Below are 21303 nucleotides of genomic sequence, written 5' to 3'. Positions count from 1 at the left end.
ATACATAAGAATTATTACAACAATCAGAGTCTACCCCATGCGACCATTTTCAACACAAGTTATAAAGGAATATCAAAGTCAAACTTGAATTTGGACGCCGTTCTTCTTTACTATTTTACAACATAAGAAGGCAACTTAACATGTCAAGCCTGAAAGTCCTCTTATGTGTTTCTTCCCTTAACATATAAATGTCCCCATTCACTTAAGGAATTTTGAATGCATGCCACGTTCCAGAACCTAAAATAATCCACTAATTTTACAAGTTTTTTCCACTTTTTTCTCGAAAACCATTCCTCAACCCACAAAACTGGTAAAACATTGAACCAAATTTAAGAGAACACAAAACAAAATGGCGTTCTCTTTTAGACTTTTTACTCAAAAAATTTGTCCGAGTAAAAATGGTAAACAGGAATGCCAACTTCTGATTGGCTGTTATGTTATATATTTATATATTTACTAGATTTGCGTTACCGAACTTTGAACAGTGCCTTTTTGTAATTCACCACAAAACTTATGTCAAAATAAGGACATAAATTTAATATTTTCTTCGAATAACTTTTTTTTACCAACCAAAAACCTAGAATGCCAAATAAATCCGTATAACGACATCAACAAGGACCTACATACATATATTTAAATTTCTGCGAAGAAGTTATTTAGCTACTAAGAATTCAGAAAGCCAAATTACAGTCACTTCGTTTAGAGAAAATACGCATAAGACCATCAAAATACCTAAAATGGTGCGAACAGCCAACAACTATAGCCATTTCGCCTGGAAAATCCGTCTAAGCCATCAAAATATTTATAATTTATAATAATATATATCAAAATATTTATAATAATATTTTATAATTCGTCTGCCGGCTGTAATTTTCATGAATACGGAATTCCAAAATTACAGCCCTTTTTGATTGGAAAAATGCAACAAAAACACCAAAAATATAGGGGGACGTACGTAAGTGGGTTTCCAAAATGTTGTTTACAAAAAGTGTATTTTTGCAACAGATAAAGTGTTCATATCGTGGCATTACAGCGGAGTGATATATTTAATATACCCTCCACCTTTTTGAGGAGCTTATAGAGAGTGCACTAGAGCCGCGACTTGTCGTCAGTACAATCCACTTTGTTGCTTTATATTTAAGTAATATACATATATTTTTTAATTTATTTTCATGTAAAGAAAAAACATGCTTCTAACACCTTTTGGTATAACTGTACTTCCGCAGATCAGCATCATGTCATTATTACATGTGACCGAGAAAAAAACAAAATGGCGACCAACAATAAACTGGGATACATTGAAATTGAAATAACAATACAGTACTGGGCAACTGCCATCACCGAACAAGCAAACAAACGAAAATTCCACCATCATCTTATACACACACACAGCGTAATCTACTGCTAGTCACATTTTTTCTTATACACTTTTTTATTGCATAAAATACATACCCGTTTAACAAATCATTGCTTCTTCACTTCCAAATGTAATTTCCAAAGGATTTCACAAAATTCTATAAGGATTTTCACGATAAAAATAATTAATAATAATAAAAAGCCTTTAGCACAATTATAAAACTGCGGTATGTGGCGTGGTTCTCTATAATATACACTTGGCTGTCATTTTTGCTCTTTTGTTGTTTTTATTGTTTACAACAACACAAACACGCAAAGAGAGTTTGCTATGAGAGCTTGTGAATGACAGCAGTTTCTTGTGAAACGGTGTGAAATTGAAATGTGGTGAATATGTGAGATGGAGATATAATTTTTTTACGGATAAAAATACGAAATAAAACAAGATTAAAAAATAGTTTTTATTAAATATTAAAAAAAAAGGTTTCATAAATGTTCTTATTTGCGGAATTATTTCATAATTGTGACATAAAGTTAAATTTTTTTTGTATGTACAAAGAAAAGTTGGCAACTCCGCGCTTGTGGTTCTAAAGGTGAATTGCAACAATGGTAATGAAACAGACGCATATTTTGGCGGGAAGTGTTGTAAACAATATGCAAAAAGGCATGTAGACATTATGGCTAAATTTGCTGTCTAAACGAATGGAATGTACAGAGGTAGATAATTATATATTGCCGTACTAAAAAAGTTTTATAATTTTATAAAGGCAAATTAAAAATAATTAAATCTAATTTGAAACAGTCTGCACATGCTCAGAAATGATTCGATTTTCAACATTCCAAAAAAGTACTATCCAAACTTTTTTAGGTTAAGTTAAAACAACGATATTAACAAGCGATTTCACAGATCTTTAGACAATTTTGCAGAACTTTATAGAAAAAGTACTACCAAGAGATAGAGAAATTGAAATCAAAGGAATCGGAAGAAGGCGCGCCAAACAACCTGATAGAGAAACTGCGATTAAGAGAGGTCGAATATAAATTAGCTAAAACAAACTAGGGGAACCCTGTAACAGCGACTAGTATACGGACTTCTGCAAATTGTATGAAACAGCTCTCTCATATATACCGGAAAACAATAGAGCTGAAGATATTCGAAGCATTCATAGAAATTATTTTGTCATAAGACAAGATTATACGATAGAAGCCCACAACCAGAAGTAAAATAGAGCCTTGACACTTAATGAAAACGGACCCCCTACACCTTATTTTGAAGATAATGACCTTAATTGAAGATAATGAAGAAAGGGGATGACTCTCAAAGAAGTGCCAAATCAATATCGACCAAGAAACCCCTGACCTAAGACAAAATAGCCCCAGCTGGGAAGATACAAAAATAAATAAGCCTTGACAGTTTGCGTAGACATTGAACCCACGCTTCTAGGATGTTTAGTATTGAAAGTGGCATACATATATAGGTATCCTGGTTTTGGAGTAGACTAAATAAGATGTTTTTGGGTATATTGAATTGTTTAGACGCAGGGAAGTTAGGGTCATAAACAAACAAAGAACTCTTCTCAAGGAATTGTCTCTATAGATCTAACTTAGCGACCGATTTTCCGTTTCAAGGACGGGGAATTTGGGTCATAAACAAAAAATTCCCCTCAGGGGATTGTCCCTTTAGTTCTAACTTATCGACCGATTTTCCGTTTTAAAGCCTTAAAAACGCATTTTCAAACGATAACAGTTCCGCCGCTCCTTTCTCGGACTTTTAATGTTTTTAGCCACATTTTCATATAGGTTCATTTTTTTTTATATAACCTTAGTATAACGATCCCATCCCATTTTAGCTTATTTGGTGGACCTAGACGACTTTTCTTCTCGAAGCCGCTGTAATATGGCATTTTGGGTTCTTGAAGGTAAAAAACCAATTTTTAGCATTGATATAACCCCCATACAAAAATCCCGACCCACTTTACAAATTTTGAAGGTCCTAAGCACATTTTACAGGCCCAAGTAGCGGTAATTTTGCCATATCGCCTTTTTGTAGGGTAGTCACAACTTCTTCGCACAACCTTTTTAAACACAGGTCAAAAAAAAAAAAAAGATTCCACTCCACTATTCATTAATGTTCCGGGTTTTTTCCTATCAAAGAGGCTGAGTTCTTGAGTTTAGTCGTGTTCTTTCTTGCAGGCAGGCAATTTACAATATAGGTCCAACGTTCGGGCGAATTAAAATTAGGGTTTTTACGAAAGTGAATTTGACTAGGAACCTTCTTTTGGTGAAAGTTTCTACATTATTGAGATCGAAAGTAAGCACTTTCTTCACATAAATAGAGGGCTTACTAGCCGTCCCTTGGTCTTTGTTATGGAGATTTAAATACAAATTTACAAAAAAAAAAACATATTTTTAAAATAATTTTTATTTTTTTAATAGGGATACAAAATGTTGCTGAATTTTTTCATATTTATTCTTAGATCATATAGTGTTAAATTATTAATTTCAAAATTACCTGAAAAAGAGAAAAAGAAAATTGTTTTATATTTTGTGGTAACTTGTAGGTCAATAATTTAAAATATATTATAAAAATCGATATATCAGTAGGACCTATTTTTTAGGGTTGTTGTTGTTGCGGATTTATGCGATCATGGCACATAATCAGAGTCCCTTTTTCATCATTTGAAATGATAAATTTATATAAAAAAAGATACTTTAAACTTACCTTTTCTACCCTGGTTTTATCCTGCTGCCGATTTTATCTGCCGCATAATCTGCAAAATAAATAAAATCATAATATTAGTAAATCTATAATGTTTTCTAGGATATTATACTAAAAATGATTAATTGTATTAATTTCAGCAGGACCTATTTTTTAGGGTTGTTGTTGTTGCGGATTTATGCGATCATGGCACATAATCATAGTCCCTTTTTCATCATGTTAAGTGATGTAGAAAAAATAAATAGCTAATGTAAAGAGAAAAAGTGGTGTCGTCCTACCTTTTAGATATTGATCCTGGCTCAATATTTCTCCGTCCTTTGTGCAGAATCTGAAAATAATAAAAAATTAAAATTATTAGTAATAATGTATTTTTAAAATATATAGAATATTTTGAATTCTTGTTTCAGCAGGACCTATTTTTTAGGGTTGTTGTTGTTGCGGATTTATGTGATCATGGCACACAATCATAGTCCCTTTTTCATCATATGAAGTCTAATTAATAGCGGTTGCATTTTAAGCTGTGAGCTATGATATTTGAGCTTGAGAGTTACCTACTGCTGTCTGAGGGAATACGAGTAGGAAATGGAGAAAAAGTTTGAAAAATCTACAGGTGTGTCAACTTCTAAGAATACCTTCATTACGCAATAATAAGGTGATGTATCAAAACAAAAAACCTTTGTTTTTGTCTCGACATCTGTTAGATTTTTCCTTATAATATTTCACATGGTTGGCAACATTGCACATCGAATTCAAGTAGAAATTACGCACTTTAAAAGTTAATCATGTCATCAGCTGAGCTAAATGGACTACCTATTTATTGTGTCATGCCTGCAACTGTTCGCAAGATGTGATAATACAATTGGGATACCTAAGGCGACTTTCGATTGATTAATCCAGGTATTGTTATGTAAATTGTTTATCCGGATGTTTGATATACTCTGAGAAAATAAAATACCAAATACCAATGACATTTCGATTGAAAAATGCCCTAAGAACCACAAAAATGCCTTGATTGTTGAAGGTCCGGTATTCGACTCTTCTCTGTCAAGAGCTTTTATCCTCTAAAAATTCGAAATGTGTACTTATGCTTAAAAACATGAGGACATTTACATCGGGGGCTATAATTGTCTGCAAAGAAGTGTTTTTAGATAAATCTAATTAAATTAAAAAACAGGGGGTGAGAATATGAACCTAATGGATCATATGCACAATACCCTGTAGATGGAATCGGGTTAAATTTTGTCTCAATCAGACCAATGTTGGGAGTTTGATGTTCCACTTAGATAAAATCGGACGAAAATATATCTAAATCTGGGAGCTATATCTAAATCTGAACCGATTTTCACCAAACTTCACAGACATCAAATTGGACCTAATTCAATTCAGCACGCTGTGCAGAATTTTGTTTCAATTGGACAAATATTGGGAGTTTCGTGCACCATTTTGATAAAATCAGACGAAAATTTATATTGGAGCTATATCTAAATCTGAACCGATTTCCACGAAACTTAACGCACATCATTCTAGACTCAATTCAGTACGCTACGCTAAATTTCATGCAAATCGAAAGATATAAAGAGACTTTGGTGCCCATTTCTATTAAATAGGACGAAAATATGAAATTTCAATAGGGTTCGTCTTCTTCGAAGGTGAGGTGTGCCAAACATCATACAAATCGGATCCTAAATGCGACCTGTATTTTGTTCACAAGAATACAGACAGACAGAAGGGCGGACGGACTTGCATAAATCGACTCAGAAAGTGATTCTATGCATATTCTCCAAAGGAACCATTTGTCTATCTCTTTGCCTTTTGCCTGTTACAAACATATGCACAAGGACATAATACCTGTACCACAAGAGTGGTGAAGGGTAAAAACAAGTAGAAAATAACATCTTGGAATGGTCTTCAAAATTGGAGGATATGCGCACAAAACTGACGCAATTGGAAATCTTTAAGCTCGGCTTATGGAACAACCGTTCTGTAACAAGCCAGCTAAGTCAAAATACCGAAAATGGGAAGCGAACTTTTTATATTGAGACAATGTCAAATTATAGGCCTATATTGAAGAATTCTGGGTCCATGCTAAAGCGTGGACAGATTTATACATTTTTCCCAATACCAAACATGCTCATAATTGGTATCAATATAATTAAAATTTGTCAAAGCTCTCCTATGAAATTCGTCTCCATCCTTATTTTTAGAAGATATATAAAAAGCGGTAGACAATTGAAATGTCTAAAAATCTCTATATATCTATATACTCTTAAACACTATTCTCTTAAATATCTCTAAACATTATTTATACTATTATATATTACACATAAGGACCTCATTGGGTTGTTTAGTTCATAATTAGTTCTTGCGATCGACAATTTCAACGGTTCAAAATTACATGGTCTTCGAGAAGGAACATAAAATGCCTTGAGTTACCCCATAGATTTTTCCCACAATTTAAATATTCGGTTGTAAGGTTGTTGTACTAATTCAAGAAGTCAAAGATCCTTGTTTAGAGTTTCGAAAATTAAATATTGCAATTGACTTGTGAAGGAAAATAATCTCTGGTGTTATTTGGTTTAAGAAATCAAAGCTCAAATAAAATTTCAAGTTTAGAATGCAACCAAGAAATGGTATAACCCACTCTATAGTAAAACTACTTAACAATTCGTATTTAATCGGTATGACTTACCTTTTTTGAAATTTATAGTACGTTTACAATGTACGGGATTTATTAAATCCAGCAGATCTAAATTGTCCATTCCTTTACATATATGTCAAATAAATACTCATAGAGGAGGTAGTAACCCGGCAAAAAAGTTCTAATGTAAATGACGTTTCCAAATTTGAGTCATATCCAAAAACCTTATTGGGACAAATCGAAAAAAGAAGGAAAATATATTAGATTTTTGTACAATAAAGAAATTTAACTTATTTAATTTGTTTTTATGGCGACATCAGTAAGACCAATCAAATTCGCATTCAACATGAGAAGTTTCCAAAACTTTCAGTTAGGGGCGAAAGATAAATTTGTCATCATTCAAACAAGTAAATTTCTCCTATCAGAAAAGATTTTGGAAAATAGAATTCTTTTCCATACGGAATGAATTTCAATAAAAATTCCTAAACGTTTATAAAAGGATTGAGTATAATTTAGGAATAATGCTTACCTATATTTTAGATCCACATGTTTCCCAACATTTGGAGATATACAAAAATCATTGATATAACACCTGCAATTAAGAGAAAAATTATTTTTAATAATAGGTCCTGAATTTATAAGAAAAATATTTATTGTTTTAGTTAGTTGCTGCTTCAGTAAGACCAATCAAATTCGCATTCAACATGAGAAGTTTCCAAAAACTTTCAGTTAGGGGCGAAAGATAATTTGTCATCATGGTAAAAATAAAATTTTTATTGCTAATTAAAATAATGTAAAAAACGAGACTTACCATTCAAGAAGTTATTATTGGCCTGCCATCATAATATTTTTCGGGGGAACACAACTTTTGCGGCGCATTCCTACAAAGAATTAAAACAAAGGATTAGTTAAGTGTTACCAAAAAGTCATATACAAAATGTTTTTATGCAATATAGAAAGCTCAGTAAGACCAATCAAATTCGCATTCAACATGAGAAGTTTCCAAAAACTTTCAGTTAGGGGCGAAAGATAATTTGTCATCATTTAAAGACAAGTAGCAAAAAAAAAAAAAAAAAGATATACGGTAATGATTGATGCTTACCTTCTGCTCATAATGGAAATAGGTTTTAATTTTTAATCTGAAATTGAAAAAAGAAAGATTTCATATTAATACCAATACTATTGAGTAAATTAAAATTTATGTTCTCTAGCACAAGAATTATCAGTAAGACCAATCAAATTCGCATTCAACATGAGAAGTTTCCATAACGTTCAGTTAGGGGCGAAAGAAAAATTTGTCATCACAATAAATATTTTTTTATTATAAATTTGGAAATGATATTGAATTCTCTACACACCTTTCTTGTTAAAGCCAACTTCTGTATTGAAATGAGGTCCATATCATCTAAAAAAGAAAAAGAAAACAAATGTTATTTACATTTTTCATTGGAGATTTCAAATTCTATACTATTTCCATTAAATAAAAATGTCAGTAAGACCAATCAATTCGCATTCAACATGAGAAGTTTCCATAACTTTCAGTTAGGGGCGAAAGATAATTTGTCATCACAATAAAATAAAAAAGGACTATTTTTTAAAAAGATTTTAAAGCTCAACATACCTTTTTTACATGATTGTTCATGTTGCAAAGTTCCAGCAACAAACACCGGTTGTTGTTGTAGTAGCCCTATTGCTTTTACACAATGGGCTGATGTGACAGACGTTGGCCGAGTAAGACTCGGGTCGTCCAAGATTTTGCTGCTGCTGGTTGTCCAAGATTTTACAGCAGTTCTAAAAAATAAAATAAAAACCTATTAGTAAATTATTTTTTGTTATAAGAGATATTTATTATATTTTTCGGTTGCTTCAGTAAGACCAATCAATTCGCATTCAACATGAGAAGTTTCCAAAAAACGTTCAGTTAGGGGCGAAAGATAATTTGTCATCATATAAAAGAAAATAATTAAACAAAATTTAAATGCAATGTTTACCTTTTCAATTAGGTTCGATGTGTATTCGATTATTTTTTAATATCAAGATTTTCAAACAGATCTAAAAATAAAATAAAAGAAAATCTATTAGTAAACTATTTTTATATAAAAATATCAATTGTTATTGTTGTTGTGGGACCTTCAGTAAGACCAATCAATTCGCATTCAACATGAGAAGTTTCCAAAAACTTTCAGTTAGGGGCGAAAGATAATTTGTCATCATATTAAAATCAATTGTTTATTAATATATAAAAATATATAATATATATTTATATAAAAATAACTTACCTTTGCAAAAAAGAAAGATAGCTCAGAATATTTTCCCACTCATTAAGTTTTAACTGAAAACAAAAAATAAAAAAAATGTTAATTAAAAATTTTCAATTATTAAAAAAAATCAATTTATTTACCTTATTTGAAATGATTGAAGAAAATCCTTTCAAAAAAGCTCATAACTGAAATCCCCTTTCAAAAAAATTCCTAATTAAAAAAACTCCCATTTTTAAAATTTCTATTTTGTTTTTCTTAATAGAAAAATAGTTTGTTTTTAATTTGTTTTTCTTTGTAATACAAAATTCACATGTATTATAAAAATATTGTGGGGGTTATTAAAAACTAATAGTTTGAACTCTGGTTTTTTTCTTCTCCCTTGTAAGTTTGATAGGGAGTTTAGAAAATCAGAAGAAGACTTAAAATCTAAAAATAAGATTGGCTGACAAAAGACCTATTATTTAACACTATTATCATTTTTTGTAAAACTTTTCGCTTTTTTCATATACAACACTATATAAACTTAACATCAATAAGTTGTAAAAAAATGCATTGCTTATGTGTGTAAAAAAAGAGGGGCGGGGTAACAAACATAAAACTACTATTTTTTGCAACTCTTATAAAACTAGAGTTTCATTAAATTATGTAACAAAAAGAAATTTATGTATGTGGCCCATTTTTTACATCATGTTTATTCATCAGCCTTCTCCCTATCTTTGTCCTTCTTCTTCTTCTTTTTCTTCTCCTTCTTTTCACCCTCAACGGCGGCAGGTTCATCCTCAGCTTCTTCGGCTATTAAAGAAACATCGGGTGTCTCCTTGTCAGCCTTGTGTTTCTTCTTCTTTTTCTTTTCGGATTTTTCCGATTCCTGCGAGGCTTCAACAGGCACTGTATCACTGGAGGTACTTAATTTACGCTATAGGGAAGGAAAATCATTAACATTAATTATAAAATAAAAATTAAATAATTTTATTTAACACAACTTACTTTTTTGCTTTCCTCTTCTTCATTTGAGGGGCTACCATTTGTGGCTTGGGGTGCCACAGCGGCAGCTGGTTTCTTGGAGTTATAATCAACAAAACCAGTCAACCACTCTTTGGGAGTGTTTTCATTAGGACGGCCATATTTATCTAGTTTGCCAGCAGCAATTAATGCTTTTTTGGCTGAAGCCTTGGGACCCAAACCCCATTTACGTGGATATGTATCTCTTTCCATAATGACACGCTTGATTTTGGCAATAACACCATGATCACATGATGCCATAGTGGCTGTGGTCATTTGAGCAATAGCCAAACAGATAGCTTCACCCTTGGTGGTACAGATGACAATTTCCTGATCGATTTCAATGCCATCTTCATAGCGTAAGACACCAGTTAACATAATTTTGGCACCATAGCAAATGGCATTTACCTGGAAAGAGAGGGCAGAAGCGAATATTTATAATTAATATATAATTTTCAACGTGTACAAGTTTTTCTTTTGGAAAGGCTTATATATCATGGCCTTGAAAAAAAATATTCTAATTTTTGTACCCTACACTATATTTAAAATAGATTTGAGGACACTAATTAGAACCTAAAATATCAAATTAAACGAAAACGTTCAAAAAGCTTTCTAAAATCCCCAAAGTACCAAATTTTGTTTATTTAATTTAGGGCCTAGTATCATTTGAATCAGATTTGCTTCAAAATGTTGTTTTCAACAGTTAGACTAAAGACATGACTAAATCGTCAATCGGAATGTGCTCCCCTAGGGGGAAATATTTGGAGGTGTTGTAAACGGAAAGACAAATTTAAATGCGTACTTCATGCTCTTCATGGAGGATATAAAGCTCGATTATGTATATTTTTAAGATTTACATTTGTTTAATTTCTCATAATGGCTCACTTAATGCTCTCTTCTAAAGGTATAATAATTGTAATTATTTAATTTGTACTCTGAAATTTACTTTGTTTGCAAGTGGGAGAAAAAAATTCACTATACAACATACACACATCAGAGCAGGCTTCATTTTCCCAATCATAGTCACGTTGTGAACTCGAAATATATTCACACCGCCGGCTTATATCATGGGGTCCCAACCAAAACTTTAAGAAAAAAAATAATTGGCAATTTTCTTTACTTACCGAACTGTCCTTCATGATGACTCTCTTGTGGTTGACCAATAGGCCTTCCAATGGCTTAATGACACGTCTCAACATTGATTCATCTTTGTGATTTTCATACAAATACATGGCATCCAAAACATCGTGCATTGTCACCATACCATCACGTTCCGATTGTATACCGGAGCGTACACGACGCAATTCCAACATTTGACCACCAACACCGAGTACCAAACCAAGATGTACACACATGGTACGGATATAAGAACCAGCCTCACAACTAACCCAAAAAACACCTTCAAATGTTCAATATTCATGGATGAGGCAAGTAAAAATGTCAAATATAGGCCCATATATGATTTTAGGCCATGGAATTGAAAATAAAATAGAAAATATTTTTGTTTAGAAAATTGTAACTAAATAACATGTACATATGTTGGCACCTCTAGGGCACTAAACAAATGGTTCAAATTAATGTGGCATTTCTGAGTTCAAAGCATCTTTTTAAGATGTATTAAAACTCCCCGAAAAAAGGTTGCCAAGCCCATGGTATTAAAAAAAGCATAAGCAACAACAATTTTCACTGAAATGCATTTTTGTTTTCAAAAATAAATGCAAAAATAAAAATCTAAAATGTAAACTTACCCATATTACGCGATTCATCGTAATCTAAAAGTTTACTGTCGTAAACGGTACGAACACGCAATTGACGTTTAACAGCCGATATCAATGGAGGACGTTGGAATAGGGCACCACGCAATTTTTCCAACCCTTGACGTACTTTGGCCACCGATTCAACACTTGAATGCAATTTGAAAATGGCAACGTATTCTTTACCAGCACTTTGTTGGGACTTGACCAAACGTGTTGCACGATCAATGCAAACAATCAAACAACCTGGAAATAACGAGAAAAAAAAACAAAATGATTAGTGTCAACACTTCAAAAAAAAAAAAAAAAAACACACATGGTAAAAATGTGTTTGTTCACAGTTGTTGTTGTTGTTATTGTACTCTGAAATTTACTTTGTTTGCAAGTGTGAGATAAATATTCACTATACAACATACACACATCAGAGCAGGCTTCATTTTCCCAATCATAGTCACGTTGTAAACTAGAAATATATTCACAACGCCGGCTTATATCATGGGGTCCTCCTAAATTATATATCCCGCCAACTTACCAGTTACTTTAGGATCCAATGTACCGGAATGACCAGTCTTTTCAACTTTCAAAATTTTTTTAATCCATGCCACAACTTCATGTGAACTGGGATTTGAAGGTTTATCCAAATTGATGAACCCAGACTTCATATACTCCTTGATATCACGATTCAATGGTGATGAACCACTTGGCAATGGTGTATAATGATTGGTACGCACATTCAATTTATCGAAATTCTTCAACAACAATGGCCATTGTGATGTGTCCAATGTGGCCGATTTCTCGGAAGGCTTAACGGTAAAGCTACCAGTTTTTTGCAATGTGCCAATATCATCTAAATCAACTGGTTCTTCCTTGATCTTCTTCTTTTTCTTCTCTTTTTTAATTTCTAAAATGGAAAGAATTTCAAAAAAAACGTGGTCACCATTAATATTGCTTGCACACACACACGCGTTCATTCTTCACATGTTTTATCCAATTTTTTGAATGAAAATTAAATGGCAGATTATTTTGTTTTATTTAAATTTGTTTAATAAACTTGCCTACGTCAGCCATTATGTTTTCTTATAGAAAATAATCACGTTTTATTTCAAAATTTGTTTTAAAAAATTAAATTTCTTTACCGTCTGGAGCGACCTATCAGCACGTCCAGACTTTAGGAAATGAAGAGGTTAGAAAGAAATTTGTAATTAAACACTACACAAATTACAGGGTTGCATTTTTCATCAGAAGCACGTGTTTGCTATTGTGAATGATGGATGAAAGAGATTTATTGTAATGCATAGCGTATGACGTTTGGATATTTGAATGTTGTATTTAAATAGAATAGAAAATTTTTAAAATATATTTTTTTGAATATAATACTTTATTATTATAATAAAGGGATAAAAATCCAATAAATGATACTCTATTTAAACTCGTTTAAATTTAAATACCTTTTTATATTTCTGTGCCGTATTCTGTATTAAAAAAACGAACAACAAATGCAACACTTTTTTATTGCTTTGTTCCCGTATTGTTTTAAATAGTAAAGTGAATAAAAAATTGAAACCTTAAAATCGTGCAGATAGTATAAAAGTACAGCAACGGGCAACGCCGTTTCATCACGAGTTTCAAATGCAAAAATGAAATATCAAAGCAAAATAAAAATTATTTATATAATTGGAAAAATAACTCCAATGTTGTAATTTTTCTATTAATTTTCAAATATTTTTGGCGCAAATATCAGATGATTAACATTTCGATCATGATTAAAAGTATAGGCCTGTTCCCGTACTGCATGAATCTACTACTTTTTACTACGATAACGAATTTTCCTTTATGATATGGAAGAAATAGAAAAAATTAGTAGATTCTTGCAGTTCGAGAACAGACCAATGTGCATATAAATAGAGTGTATTTCTGGATTTCGTTATTCGAGTCGATTTAAAATCGTATATGTAAATGTACTTTAAAATAATTACAGGCGTCTACGTATTTTGATTTGGTTACCATACTAGACGGTAAATGAAATGGTATGAAATTTTACAGGAAGTTCATGAAGTTCCATGACGACACCTACAAATTTCGGTAATGATCATATGATATTTAGGGGATTGAATGGACGAAAACGTTATTGTAAGCCGAACATCGCAAAATTTAACAGGGAACGTTATCTGGCGAACTATTTAAATGACTATTTTAAAAATAATCGGTCAATATTTAGAGGGCCAAATGAATCAATACTTTTGTATATAAAAGACAAAAATGTTATCGTATGGCGTAAATATTTCCTCCGGAAACATAACATGGTTGCAATCATGGTACAATAATACAAGGTAGGGCAGCTTGAGTTGAATAACAAAACAGCAATTATGTACATGGTGGCTTCTTCTGCCAAAATATACAATAAATATACACAACAAGTGGTTGTGTTTATTTGACTTTTTTCCAAGACATAACTAAAAACGCGAAAAATTAAGGAAAAGGTATGATTATGGCTAGAACTCTATAAACATCGTACATTGAATCGTCCATAGGATCTCCATCTTCGAAATATAAAAGTTACAAGAAAAATCGCTGAAAAATGTCAGCCATGATGGAAACTATGCAAATATTAACTTATATCGAAATTCTACTGCTAAAAAATGTGTTGCAGCCTTCAAGAACTCAAGTACCGTTAGTGTGTCCTAAATATATGGGGCTATGCATGGCATAATTATGCAAGGTAGTCTCATTTGAGAAATTGATAATGGCATCCCTTTTTAATATGAAATTCATATAACATTTTTAAATAAAATGAAAAATAAATTTCATAAGATTGTATGTATGTCGATTGACACATTTTCAATAAATTAAACAAAATTTATTCTCTAAAGCTGAACGTTGCTCTCAAGATTCAACCATGTTTTCTTTTCCCAAATCAGCTGTTTTTGTGTTTGCCCTTGAAAATGTGTTGTGGTTAGATTATGACAAATGAATATTTGATACTCTTCGTCAAATATTTGCCTAGTGTGACATTACCTTCAACAACATAGTTTGAGAGATACAAATTCCAGTCCCATAGTTTGGAAATCACGAAATGGATACCTAAAAATGAGTCGATATCAAAAATTTTAGTATGGGGATATTTCACCTAATGAGAATCCAAAATATCAAATTAAGACCAAAATTTTAAAAATTTAAAGGAGCCCTAAAGATATGAAATTATGGAAATTTGTTACCCAATTAATACTCAAAATATAAAATAACAGAAAATTCGGTTGAAAAATGTGTCTCAAAGGGCATATACATTAGAACTTTTTACAGGGTTAACCTACTTTATGATGATTTATTTGACATATATACAAAGGAATTGGCAATTGAAACCCACTCGTACTATAAAAATCCTGAAAATACGAAAATACCTTTTCTAAATTTGAAATAATTTACAAAAACAAATATTAATCAAGGTTTTAAAAAAATAGAAGAAAAGATGACAGATAGAGGACATAAATTTTATAGATGATAGCCAGTCAAAATTGATGATGGCCCTCTAAAAGAGAGGACGTATGGTCACCTTAGTATAGGGTCTGAAATTAACGATTTTATTTTTGGGTATTTTTTTTTAAATTAAATTTTAGTATATTTAAAATATTTAAATTCTTTATATAAAATTACATATTTTTCTTTCAAAATATATATTTTCTACGCCGAAGCTTTACGTCATACGTCAAAAGAATTTCACACACCGTGCAGTGGCGCCATCTACACGTAGAACGTATAGCATAACCATTTAATCAGCATTGTTTTGATTTTGGTGTATATTGACATTTGGCAATGACGTTTCCGAATTTGACGTTTTTGCCTTTCTTTTACGTCAGGCTTTCATTTCCGATAGGTTGGTTTTTGTGAATTTTTTCTAAAATAAATCCAAAAACATCTAAAAAATCCTTTAATTTAAATAAAAATGAATTGTGTCGACTGTCAAATGAGTGTTGTGGCAAATAATTCCAAAGAAAATTCCCATATGTCTCAGTGAGAAATTGCTTTAAAAATATAAAATAGGATAATTAAAATGACTATAGATTGTGTCTGGTGCAGTCGGCCAAGTGCCTAAAAATATTTAAATAAATCCTGAATTCGAAGTTTGGAAAACAAGTGCTAATAATTGATTGTTATTTTCGTTTCGTTTCTACAGGACTTGGAATAGCAGATAAGCATCTTCTTCAACAAAATGGTTAAAGCTAAGGGTGAAAAACGCAACAAATCCGCCATCAATGAAGTGGTGACCCGCGAGTGCACCATTCACATGTCCAAGCGTGTGCACAACATTGGCTTCAAGAAGCGTGCTCCTCGTGCCATCAAGGAAATCCGCAAATTTGCCGAAAAGGAAATGGGCACCACTGATGTCAGAATCGATACCCGTTTGAACAAACATATCTGGTCCAAGGGTATCAGGTGAGTTGTCGGTCGAACATAACATTTGTTTACTTGGGCAAATGTTGATGATTTGTTTAGTATGTGTTTGTGTGTGTGGAATGTAAACAATATTTTTTTCTATTTACAGATCTACTCCTTTCCGCGTACGTGTACGTTTGGCTCGCCGCCGTAACGACGATGAGGACTCTCCCAACAAATTGTACACCTTGGTCACCTATGTCCCCGTCCCCACTTTCAAGAACTTGCAAACCGAAAACGTTGAATCCAATGACGATTAAACCCTAATCGCCATTAGATAGACAATCCTGCATTCCCCAGGGATAATGTATTTCCAGTTAAGGGAATATGTTTTTCCTTGTTTACCGGTTTGGTCAGGATTTGATATTTGTTTGTTTTAAAACGCGGGCTTAGATTTAAACAAGAAAAAATGAAAGTACATTTATTTTATATGGTGAATCAAAGATAACAGAAAATATAAAAATTCTACCGTTTAAAATAAAAAAGAAAAAAGTTTTTATTTTTTTAAAACAAAGAAAGAAAAAAAGGATTTTATATTTATTTGGTGGACGAGAAAAGTTGTAATTAAAAAAAGAAAAGGGCCTACTATTATGAATTACTGCTACAAGGGGAAAGCACTGGCATGGAATTTCACAAAATTAATCCAAACCAGTAAGGAAAGTAGTAAAGTCGGACGGGGCCGACTATATGATACCCTTCACCACTTTGAGCATATTCAACAGATGAAATAGAAGCTATATCTAAATCTGAACCGATTTCAACGATTTCAGGAAACTTAACACACATCATTCCAGACCTCATCCATAACGCAGTGCCAAATTTCGTGCAAATCGAAAGATATATAGGGACTTTGGTAGACCATTTACATTAAATCGGACGAAAATATATATAGGAGCTATATCTAAATCTGAACCGATTTTCAGGAAACTTAACACACACCATTCTATAACTAATTCATTACGCTGTGCCAACTTTGGTGCAAATCGAAAGATATATAGGGACATTGGTGCACCATTCAGATTAAATCGGATGAAAATATATATGGGAGCTATATCTAAATCTGGACCGATTTTCAGGAAACTTAACACACACCATTATATTCCTAATTGATTACGATGTGCCAACTTTCGTGCAAATCGAAAGATATATAGGGACTTTGGTGCACCATTTAAATTAAATCGGACGAAAATATATATGGGAGCTATATCTAAATCTGAACCGATTTTCAGGAAACTTAACACACATCATTCTATACCTAATTCAGTACGCTATGCCAAATTTCGTGGAAATCGAAAGATATATAGGTACTTTGGTGCCACGTTTACCTTAAATCGGACGAAAATATATATGGGAGCTATATCTAAATCTGAACCGATTTTCACGAAACTCAGCACACACCATTATGGACCTAATTCAGTACACTATGCCAAATTTCGTGCAAATCGAATGATATATAGGTACTTTGGTGCCTATATCGGGCGAAAATATATATGGGAGCTATATCTAAATCTGACCCGATTTTCACGAAACTCAGCACACATCATTTTGGACCTCATTCAGTACGCTATGCCAAATTTCGTGCAAATCGAATGATATATAGGTACTTTGGTGCCTATATCGGGTGAAAATATATATGGGAGCTATATCTAAATCTGAACCGATTTTTCCCAATTTCAATAGGGTTCGTCCTTGGGCCAAATAAGTGACCTATGCCAAATTTCATCCAAATCGGATCAAAAATGCGACCTGTACTTTGTTCACAAAAATACATGGACGGACAGACGGACGGACGGACGGACAGACGGACGGACAGACGGACATGCGTAAATCGACTCAGAAAGTGATTCTATGCATATTCTCAAAAGGAACCATGTGCCTATCTCGTTTCCTTTTGCCTGTTACAAACATATGCACAAAGACATAATACCCTGTACCACAGTGTGGTGAAGGGTATAAATAGAAAAAATAGAACCAGTAAGGAAAGTAGTAAAGTCGGACGGGGCCCTTCACCACTTTGAGCATATTCAACAGATGAAATAGAAGCTATATCTAAATCTGAACCGATTTCAACGATTTCAGGAAACTTAACACACATCATTCCAGACCTCATCCATAACGCAGTGCCAAATTTCGTGCAAATCGAAAGATATATAGGAACTTTGGTAGACCATTTACATTAAATCGGACGAAAATATATATAGGAGCTATATCTAAATCTGAACCGATTTTCAGGAAACTTAACACACACCATTCTATAACTAATTCATTACGCTGTGCCAACTTTGGTGCAAATCGAAAGATGTATAGGGACATTGGTGCACCATTCAGATTAAATCGGATGAAAATATATATGGGAGCTATATCTAAATCTGGACCGATTTTCAGGAAACTTAACACACACCATTATATTCCTAATTGATTACGATGTGCCAACTTTCGTGCAAATCGAAAGATATATAGGGACTTTGGTGCACCATTTAAATTAAATCGGACGAAAATATATATGGGAGCTATATCTAAATCTGAACCGATTTTCAGGAAACTTAACACACATCATTCTATACCTAATTCAGTACGCTATGCCAAATTTCGTGGAAATCGAAAGATATATAGGTACTTTGGTGCCACGTTTACCTTAAATCGGACGAAAATATATATGGGAGCTATATCTAAATCTGAACCGATTTTCACGAAACTCAGCACACACCATTATGGACCTAATTCAGTACACTATGCCAAATTTCGTGCAAATCGAATGATATATAGGTACTTTGGTGCCTATATCGGGCGAAAATATATATGGGAGCTATATCTAAATCTGACCCGATTTTCACGAAACTCAGCACACATCATTTTGGACCTCATTCAGTACGCTATGCCAAATTTCGTGCAAATCGAATGATATATAGGTACTTTGGTGCCTATATCGGGTGAAAATATATATGGGAGCTATATCTAAATCTGAACCGATTTTTCCCAATTTCAATAGGGTTCGTCCTTGGGCCAAATAAGTGACCTATGCCAAATTTCATCCAAATCGGATCAAAAATGCGACCTGTACTTTGTTCACAAAAATACATGGACGGACAGACGGACGGACGGACGGACAGACGGACGGACAGACGGACATGCGTAAATCGACTCAGAAAGTGATTCTATGCATATTCTCAAAAGGAACCATGTGCCTATCTCGTTTCCTTTTGCCTGTTACAAACATATGCACAAAGACATAATACCCTGTACCACAGTGTGGTGAAGGGTATAAATATGAGGAGGCAAATATCAGATCTTTGAATTTATACAGTCTTCTAAAAGGACGTAGATTCATAAAAGTGTAACTTGATAACAATTTGATATATTCACCAAACAAAAGTCACCTCGGCGAGTAAATGCACAAAAGACAAATGTGGCGGAAAATTTTTAAAAATTGCCTTTTATTGAATATTTTCTGCGATTTTTATTTTATTAAATTAAAAAGGATTTCAAATTCAATCCGATCATGAATAATGAGGCCGTTTTTCCTCGATAATGAAGTCGGGTTATGCTGAGTTTAGGGCCTCCCTCATCTCTGAATAACTATGTGAACATGGCGACACTAATAAGTCCTTTTTGGAAGTTTGGAAAATGCGGCTATTAAGTTCTATTTTAAATCGGGTATGGATCTACCCAAAATATGAACCTCCAAATATCGCTGCGACCCTTAAAATATCTATGAGAGTCCCCATAAATTATCAGCCTTATACTGGATATTCGTTAGGGAGAGATCTCGCTTGTGAACATTAGCGCCTCGTAGAGACGACTGGAACGTAACAACCCTCCACTGGACGGTCTGGCTTTCTATACAGAAGGATCCAAGATGGAAGAAGGTAGGGGGACAGGCGTCTACTCTGAAAATCTAGGCTTTGAGCTTACCTACCAACTGGATAGCAACTGTAGTATTTTCCAACCCGAAATCTTCGCGATTTGGAAGGCAGCGGAATTTATAAAAAAGTTTGGATACAGAAATCGTTGAACCGGTGACTATCTTTGTGGATAGCCAAGCGGCTCTTAAAATCATCAAATCCTGCAACATCAAATCTGATGTCGTCTTCAAGTGTAGAACAGCTTTGGAAGAACTTACTTAAATCTATCGGCTGTGTAGGGTACCATGACACCGTGACATCATGGGTAATGAAAGAGCAGACGAATTAGCTAGACGAGGATCTCAATCTACAGATCTAGCAATCGATTGCTCAATCAAACTACCCATCTGTCATCTCTTTCGGAACTTTGATGCGTTCTTCGACGAAAGAGCCTATGAACTTTGAACTATGACAGGAATTATTACTGGTCATTGCAATATCAGGGCCTTTACCAGTAAATGGGACCATGATGTTACTGATTACTGGAGACTCTTTCCTGACAAGGAGGAGACGGAGAAGAAATGAGCATCTCCTGTGTTACTGTCCAGTTCTGGCCTACAGACGGCACATACTAGCGGGTGCTCATTCTCCACCGAGACTTAGTTTCTTCTCAACAATGGAACCTGCTTAATCTACAGCATAATTAGAAACGTGAAGTGGTTGGGAAATGTGCAACCTTAACACGTAATATATCTTCTGTCCGATCTCTATAGCCATCGATATTATCACATATTTACCTTTTCACACTTCCTTGTAAGCTTCGCATCTCTCTCTATCCCTCCTTTTTTCTCCCCCATAGATCTCTCCATATCTTTTTCTTTTCGTGGATGATCACAATGGACCTGACGGTCTCAGGGTGCTGTAGCCACATAAGTGACAACACATCTCCAAACCTAATCTAACCCTTAAGTGTTATGAACTTCAAAATACTTAAAATTAGACAGTACTCAAGTGGTCTATATAAAACATTTACTGTGAGGTAGTATTTTATGCTCCTATTACCAGCAGAGGGCAAATTACAAAACTACGCATATAAGTTAAAACGGCATATACATTATAACTTTAACCGGGTTAACCTACATTTGAGGATTTATTTGACATATATGCAAAGGAATTGACAATTGAAACCGACTGGGTTAACGAAATCCGGTTAAATGTAAACGTACTATAAGGCTATGATACGTATCAATTCGAATTTTTGATACGTATCAATTTGATAGGTATTTCATCCCATTACTTTCGG

At 33.4% G+C, this 21303-nt stretch overlaps 2 protein-coding genes and 9 non-coding genes across 11 annotated transcripts; 1 reads left to right on the top strand and 10 right to left on the bottom strand.

Annotated features, from left to right (window-relative positions):
- Positions 1 to 7008: 7008 nt before the first annotated feature.
- Positions 7009 to 7115, bottom strand: LOC133337944 (small nucleolar RNA Me28S-Gm1083). Its single transcript, XR_009754612.1, has one exon. It is a non-coding gene; the product is annotated as a small nucleolar RNA Me28S-Gm1083 (small nucleolar RNA).
- A 261-nt stretch (positions 7116 to 7376) lies between these two features.
- Positions 7377 to 7474, bottom strand: LOC133337951 (small nucleolar RNA Me28S-Gm1083). The gene has a single exon (XR_009754613.1). It is a non-coding gene; the product is annotated as a small nucleolar RNA Me28S-Gm1083 (small nucleolar RNA).
- A 175-nt stretch (positions 7475 to 7649) lies between these two features.
- Positions 7650 to 7760, bottom strand: LOC133337966 (small nucleolar RNA Me28S-Gm1083). Its single transcript, XR_009754616.1, has one exon. It is a non-coding gene; the product is annotated as a small nucleolar RNA Me28S-Gm1083 (small nucleolar RNA).
- Positions 7761 to 7924: 164 nt separating this feature from the next.
- Positions 7925 to 8022, bottom strand: LOC133337959 (small nucleolar RNA Me28S-Gm1083). The gene has a single exon (XR_009754615.1). It is a non-coding gene; the product is annotated as a small nucleolar RNA Me28S-Gm1083 (small nucleolar RNA).
- A 168-nt stretch (positions 8023 to 8190) lies between these two features.
- LOC133337991 (small nucleolar RNA Me28S-Gm1083) lies at positions 8191 to 8287 on the bottom strand. The gene has a single exon (XR_009754619.1). It is a non-coding gene; the product is annotated as a small nucleolar RNA Me28S-Gm1083 (small nucleolar RNA).
- Positions 8288 to 8560: 273 nt separating this feature from the next.
- LOC133337983 (small nucleolar RNA Me28S-Gm1083) lies at positions 8561 to 8665 on the bottom strand. Its single transcript, XR_009754618.1, has one exon. It is a non-coding gene; the product is annotated as a small nucleolar RNA Me28S-Gm1083 (small nucleolar RNA).
- A 172-nt stretch (positions 8666 to 8837) lies between these two features.
- Positions 8838 to 8930, bottom strand: LOC133337998 (small nucleolar RNA Me28S-Gm1083). Its single transcript, XR_009754620.1, has one exon. It is a non-coding gene; the product is annotated as a small nucleolar RNA Me28S-Gm1083 (small nucleolar RNA).
- Positions 8931 to 9654: 724 nt separating this feature from the next.
- LOC133337913 (H/ACA ribonucleoprotein complex subunit 4) lies at positions 9655 to 12698 on the bottom strand. The gene is made up of 5 exons (XM_061546119.1): positions 12260 to 12698; positions 11722 to 11973; positions 11098 to 11372; positions 9959 to 10381; positions 9655 to 9887 (listed from the first exon to the last, which is right to left on the bottom strand). The coding sequence occupies exons 1-5, from the start codon at positions 12696 to 12698 to the stop codon at positions 9663 to 9665; spliced, it is 1614 nt and encodes a 537-aa protein (XP_061402103.1). The 3' UTR covers positions 9655 to 9662.
- LOC133337975 (small nucleolar RNA snoR639/H1) lies at positions 10903 to 11047 on the bottom strand. The gene has a single exon (XR_009754617.1). It is a non-coding gene; the product is annotated as a small nucleolar RNA snoR639/H1 (small nucleolar RNA).
- On the bottom strand, positions 12085 to 12229 carry LOC133337936 (small nucleolar RNA snoR639/H1). Its single transcript, XR_009754611.1, has one exon. It is a non-coding gene; the product is annotated as a small nucleolar RNA snoR639/H1 (small nucleolar RNA).
- A 2840-nt stretch (positions 12699 to 15538) lies between the features above and the next one.
- Positions 15539 to 16420, top strand: LOC133337785 (large ribosomal subunit protein eL31). The gene is made up of 3 exons (XM_061545991.1): positions 15539 to 15598; positions 15899 to 16158; positions 16268 to 16420. The coding sequence occupies exons 2-3, from the start codon at positions 15935 to 15937 to the stop codon at positions 16416 to 16418; spliced, it is 375 nt and encodes a 124-aa protein (XP_061401975.1). The 5' UTR covers positions 15539 to 15598; positions 15899 to 15934; the 3' UTR covers positions 16419 to 16420.
- The last annotated feature ends 4883 nt before the right edge of the window (positions 16421 to 21303 follow it).

This window comes from Musca vetustissima, unplaced genomic scaffold (genome assembly GCF_032173495.1).
Source record: "Musca vetustissima isolate MV318-11 ecotype Yass unplaced genomic scaffold, APGP_CSIRO_Mvet_v1 utg39994, whole genome shotgun sequence".
Taxonomy (NCBI): domain Eukaryota; kingdom Metazoa; phylum Arthropoda; class Insecta; order Diptera; family Muscidae; genus Musca; species Musca vetustissima.
This window is presented reverse-complemented; position numbering and strand designations above follow the sequence as displayed.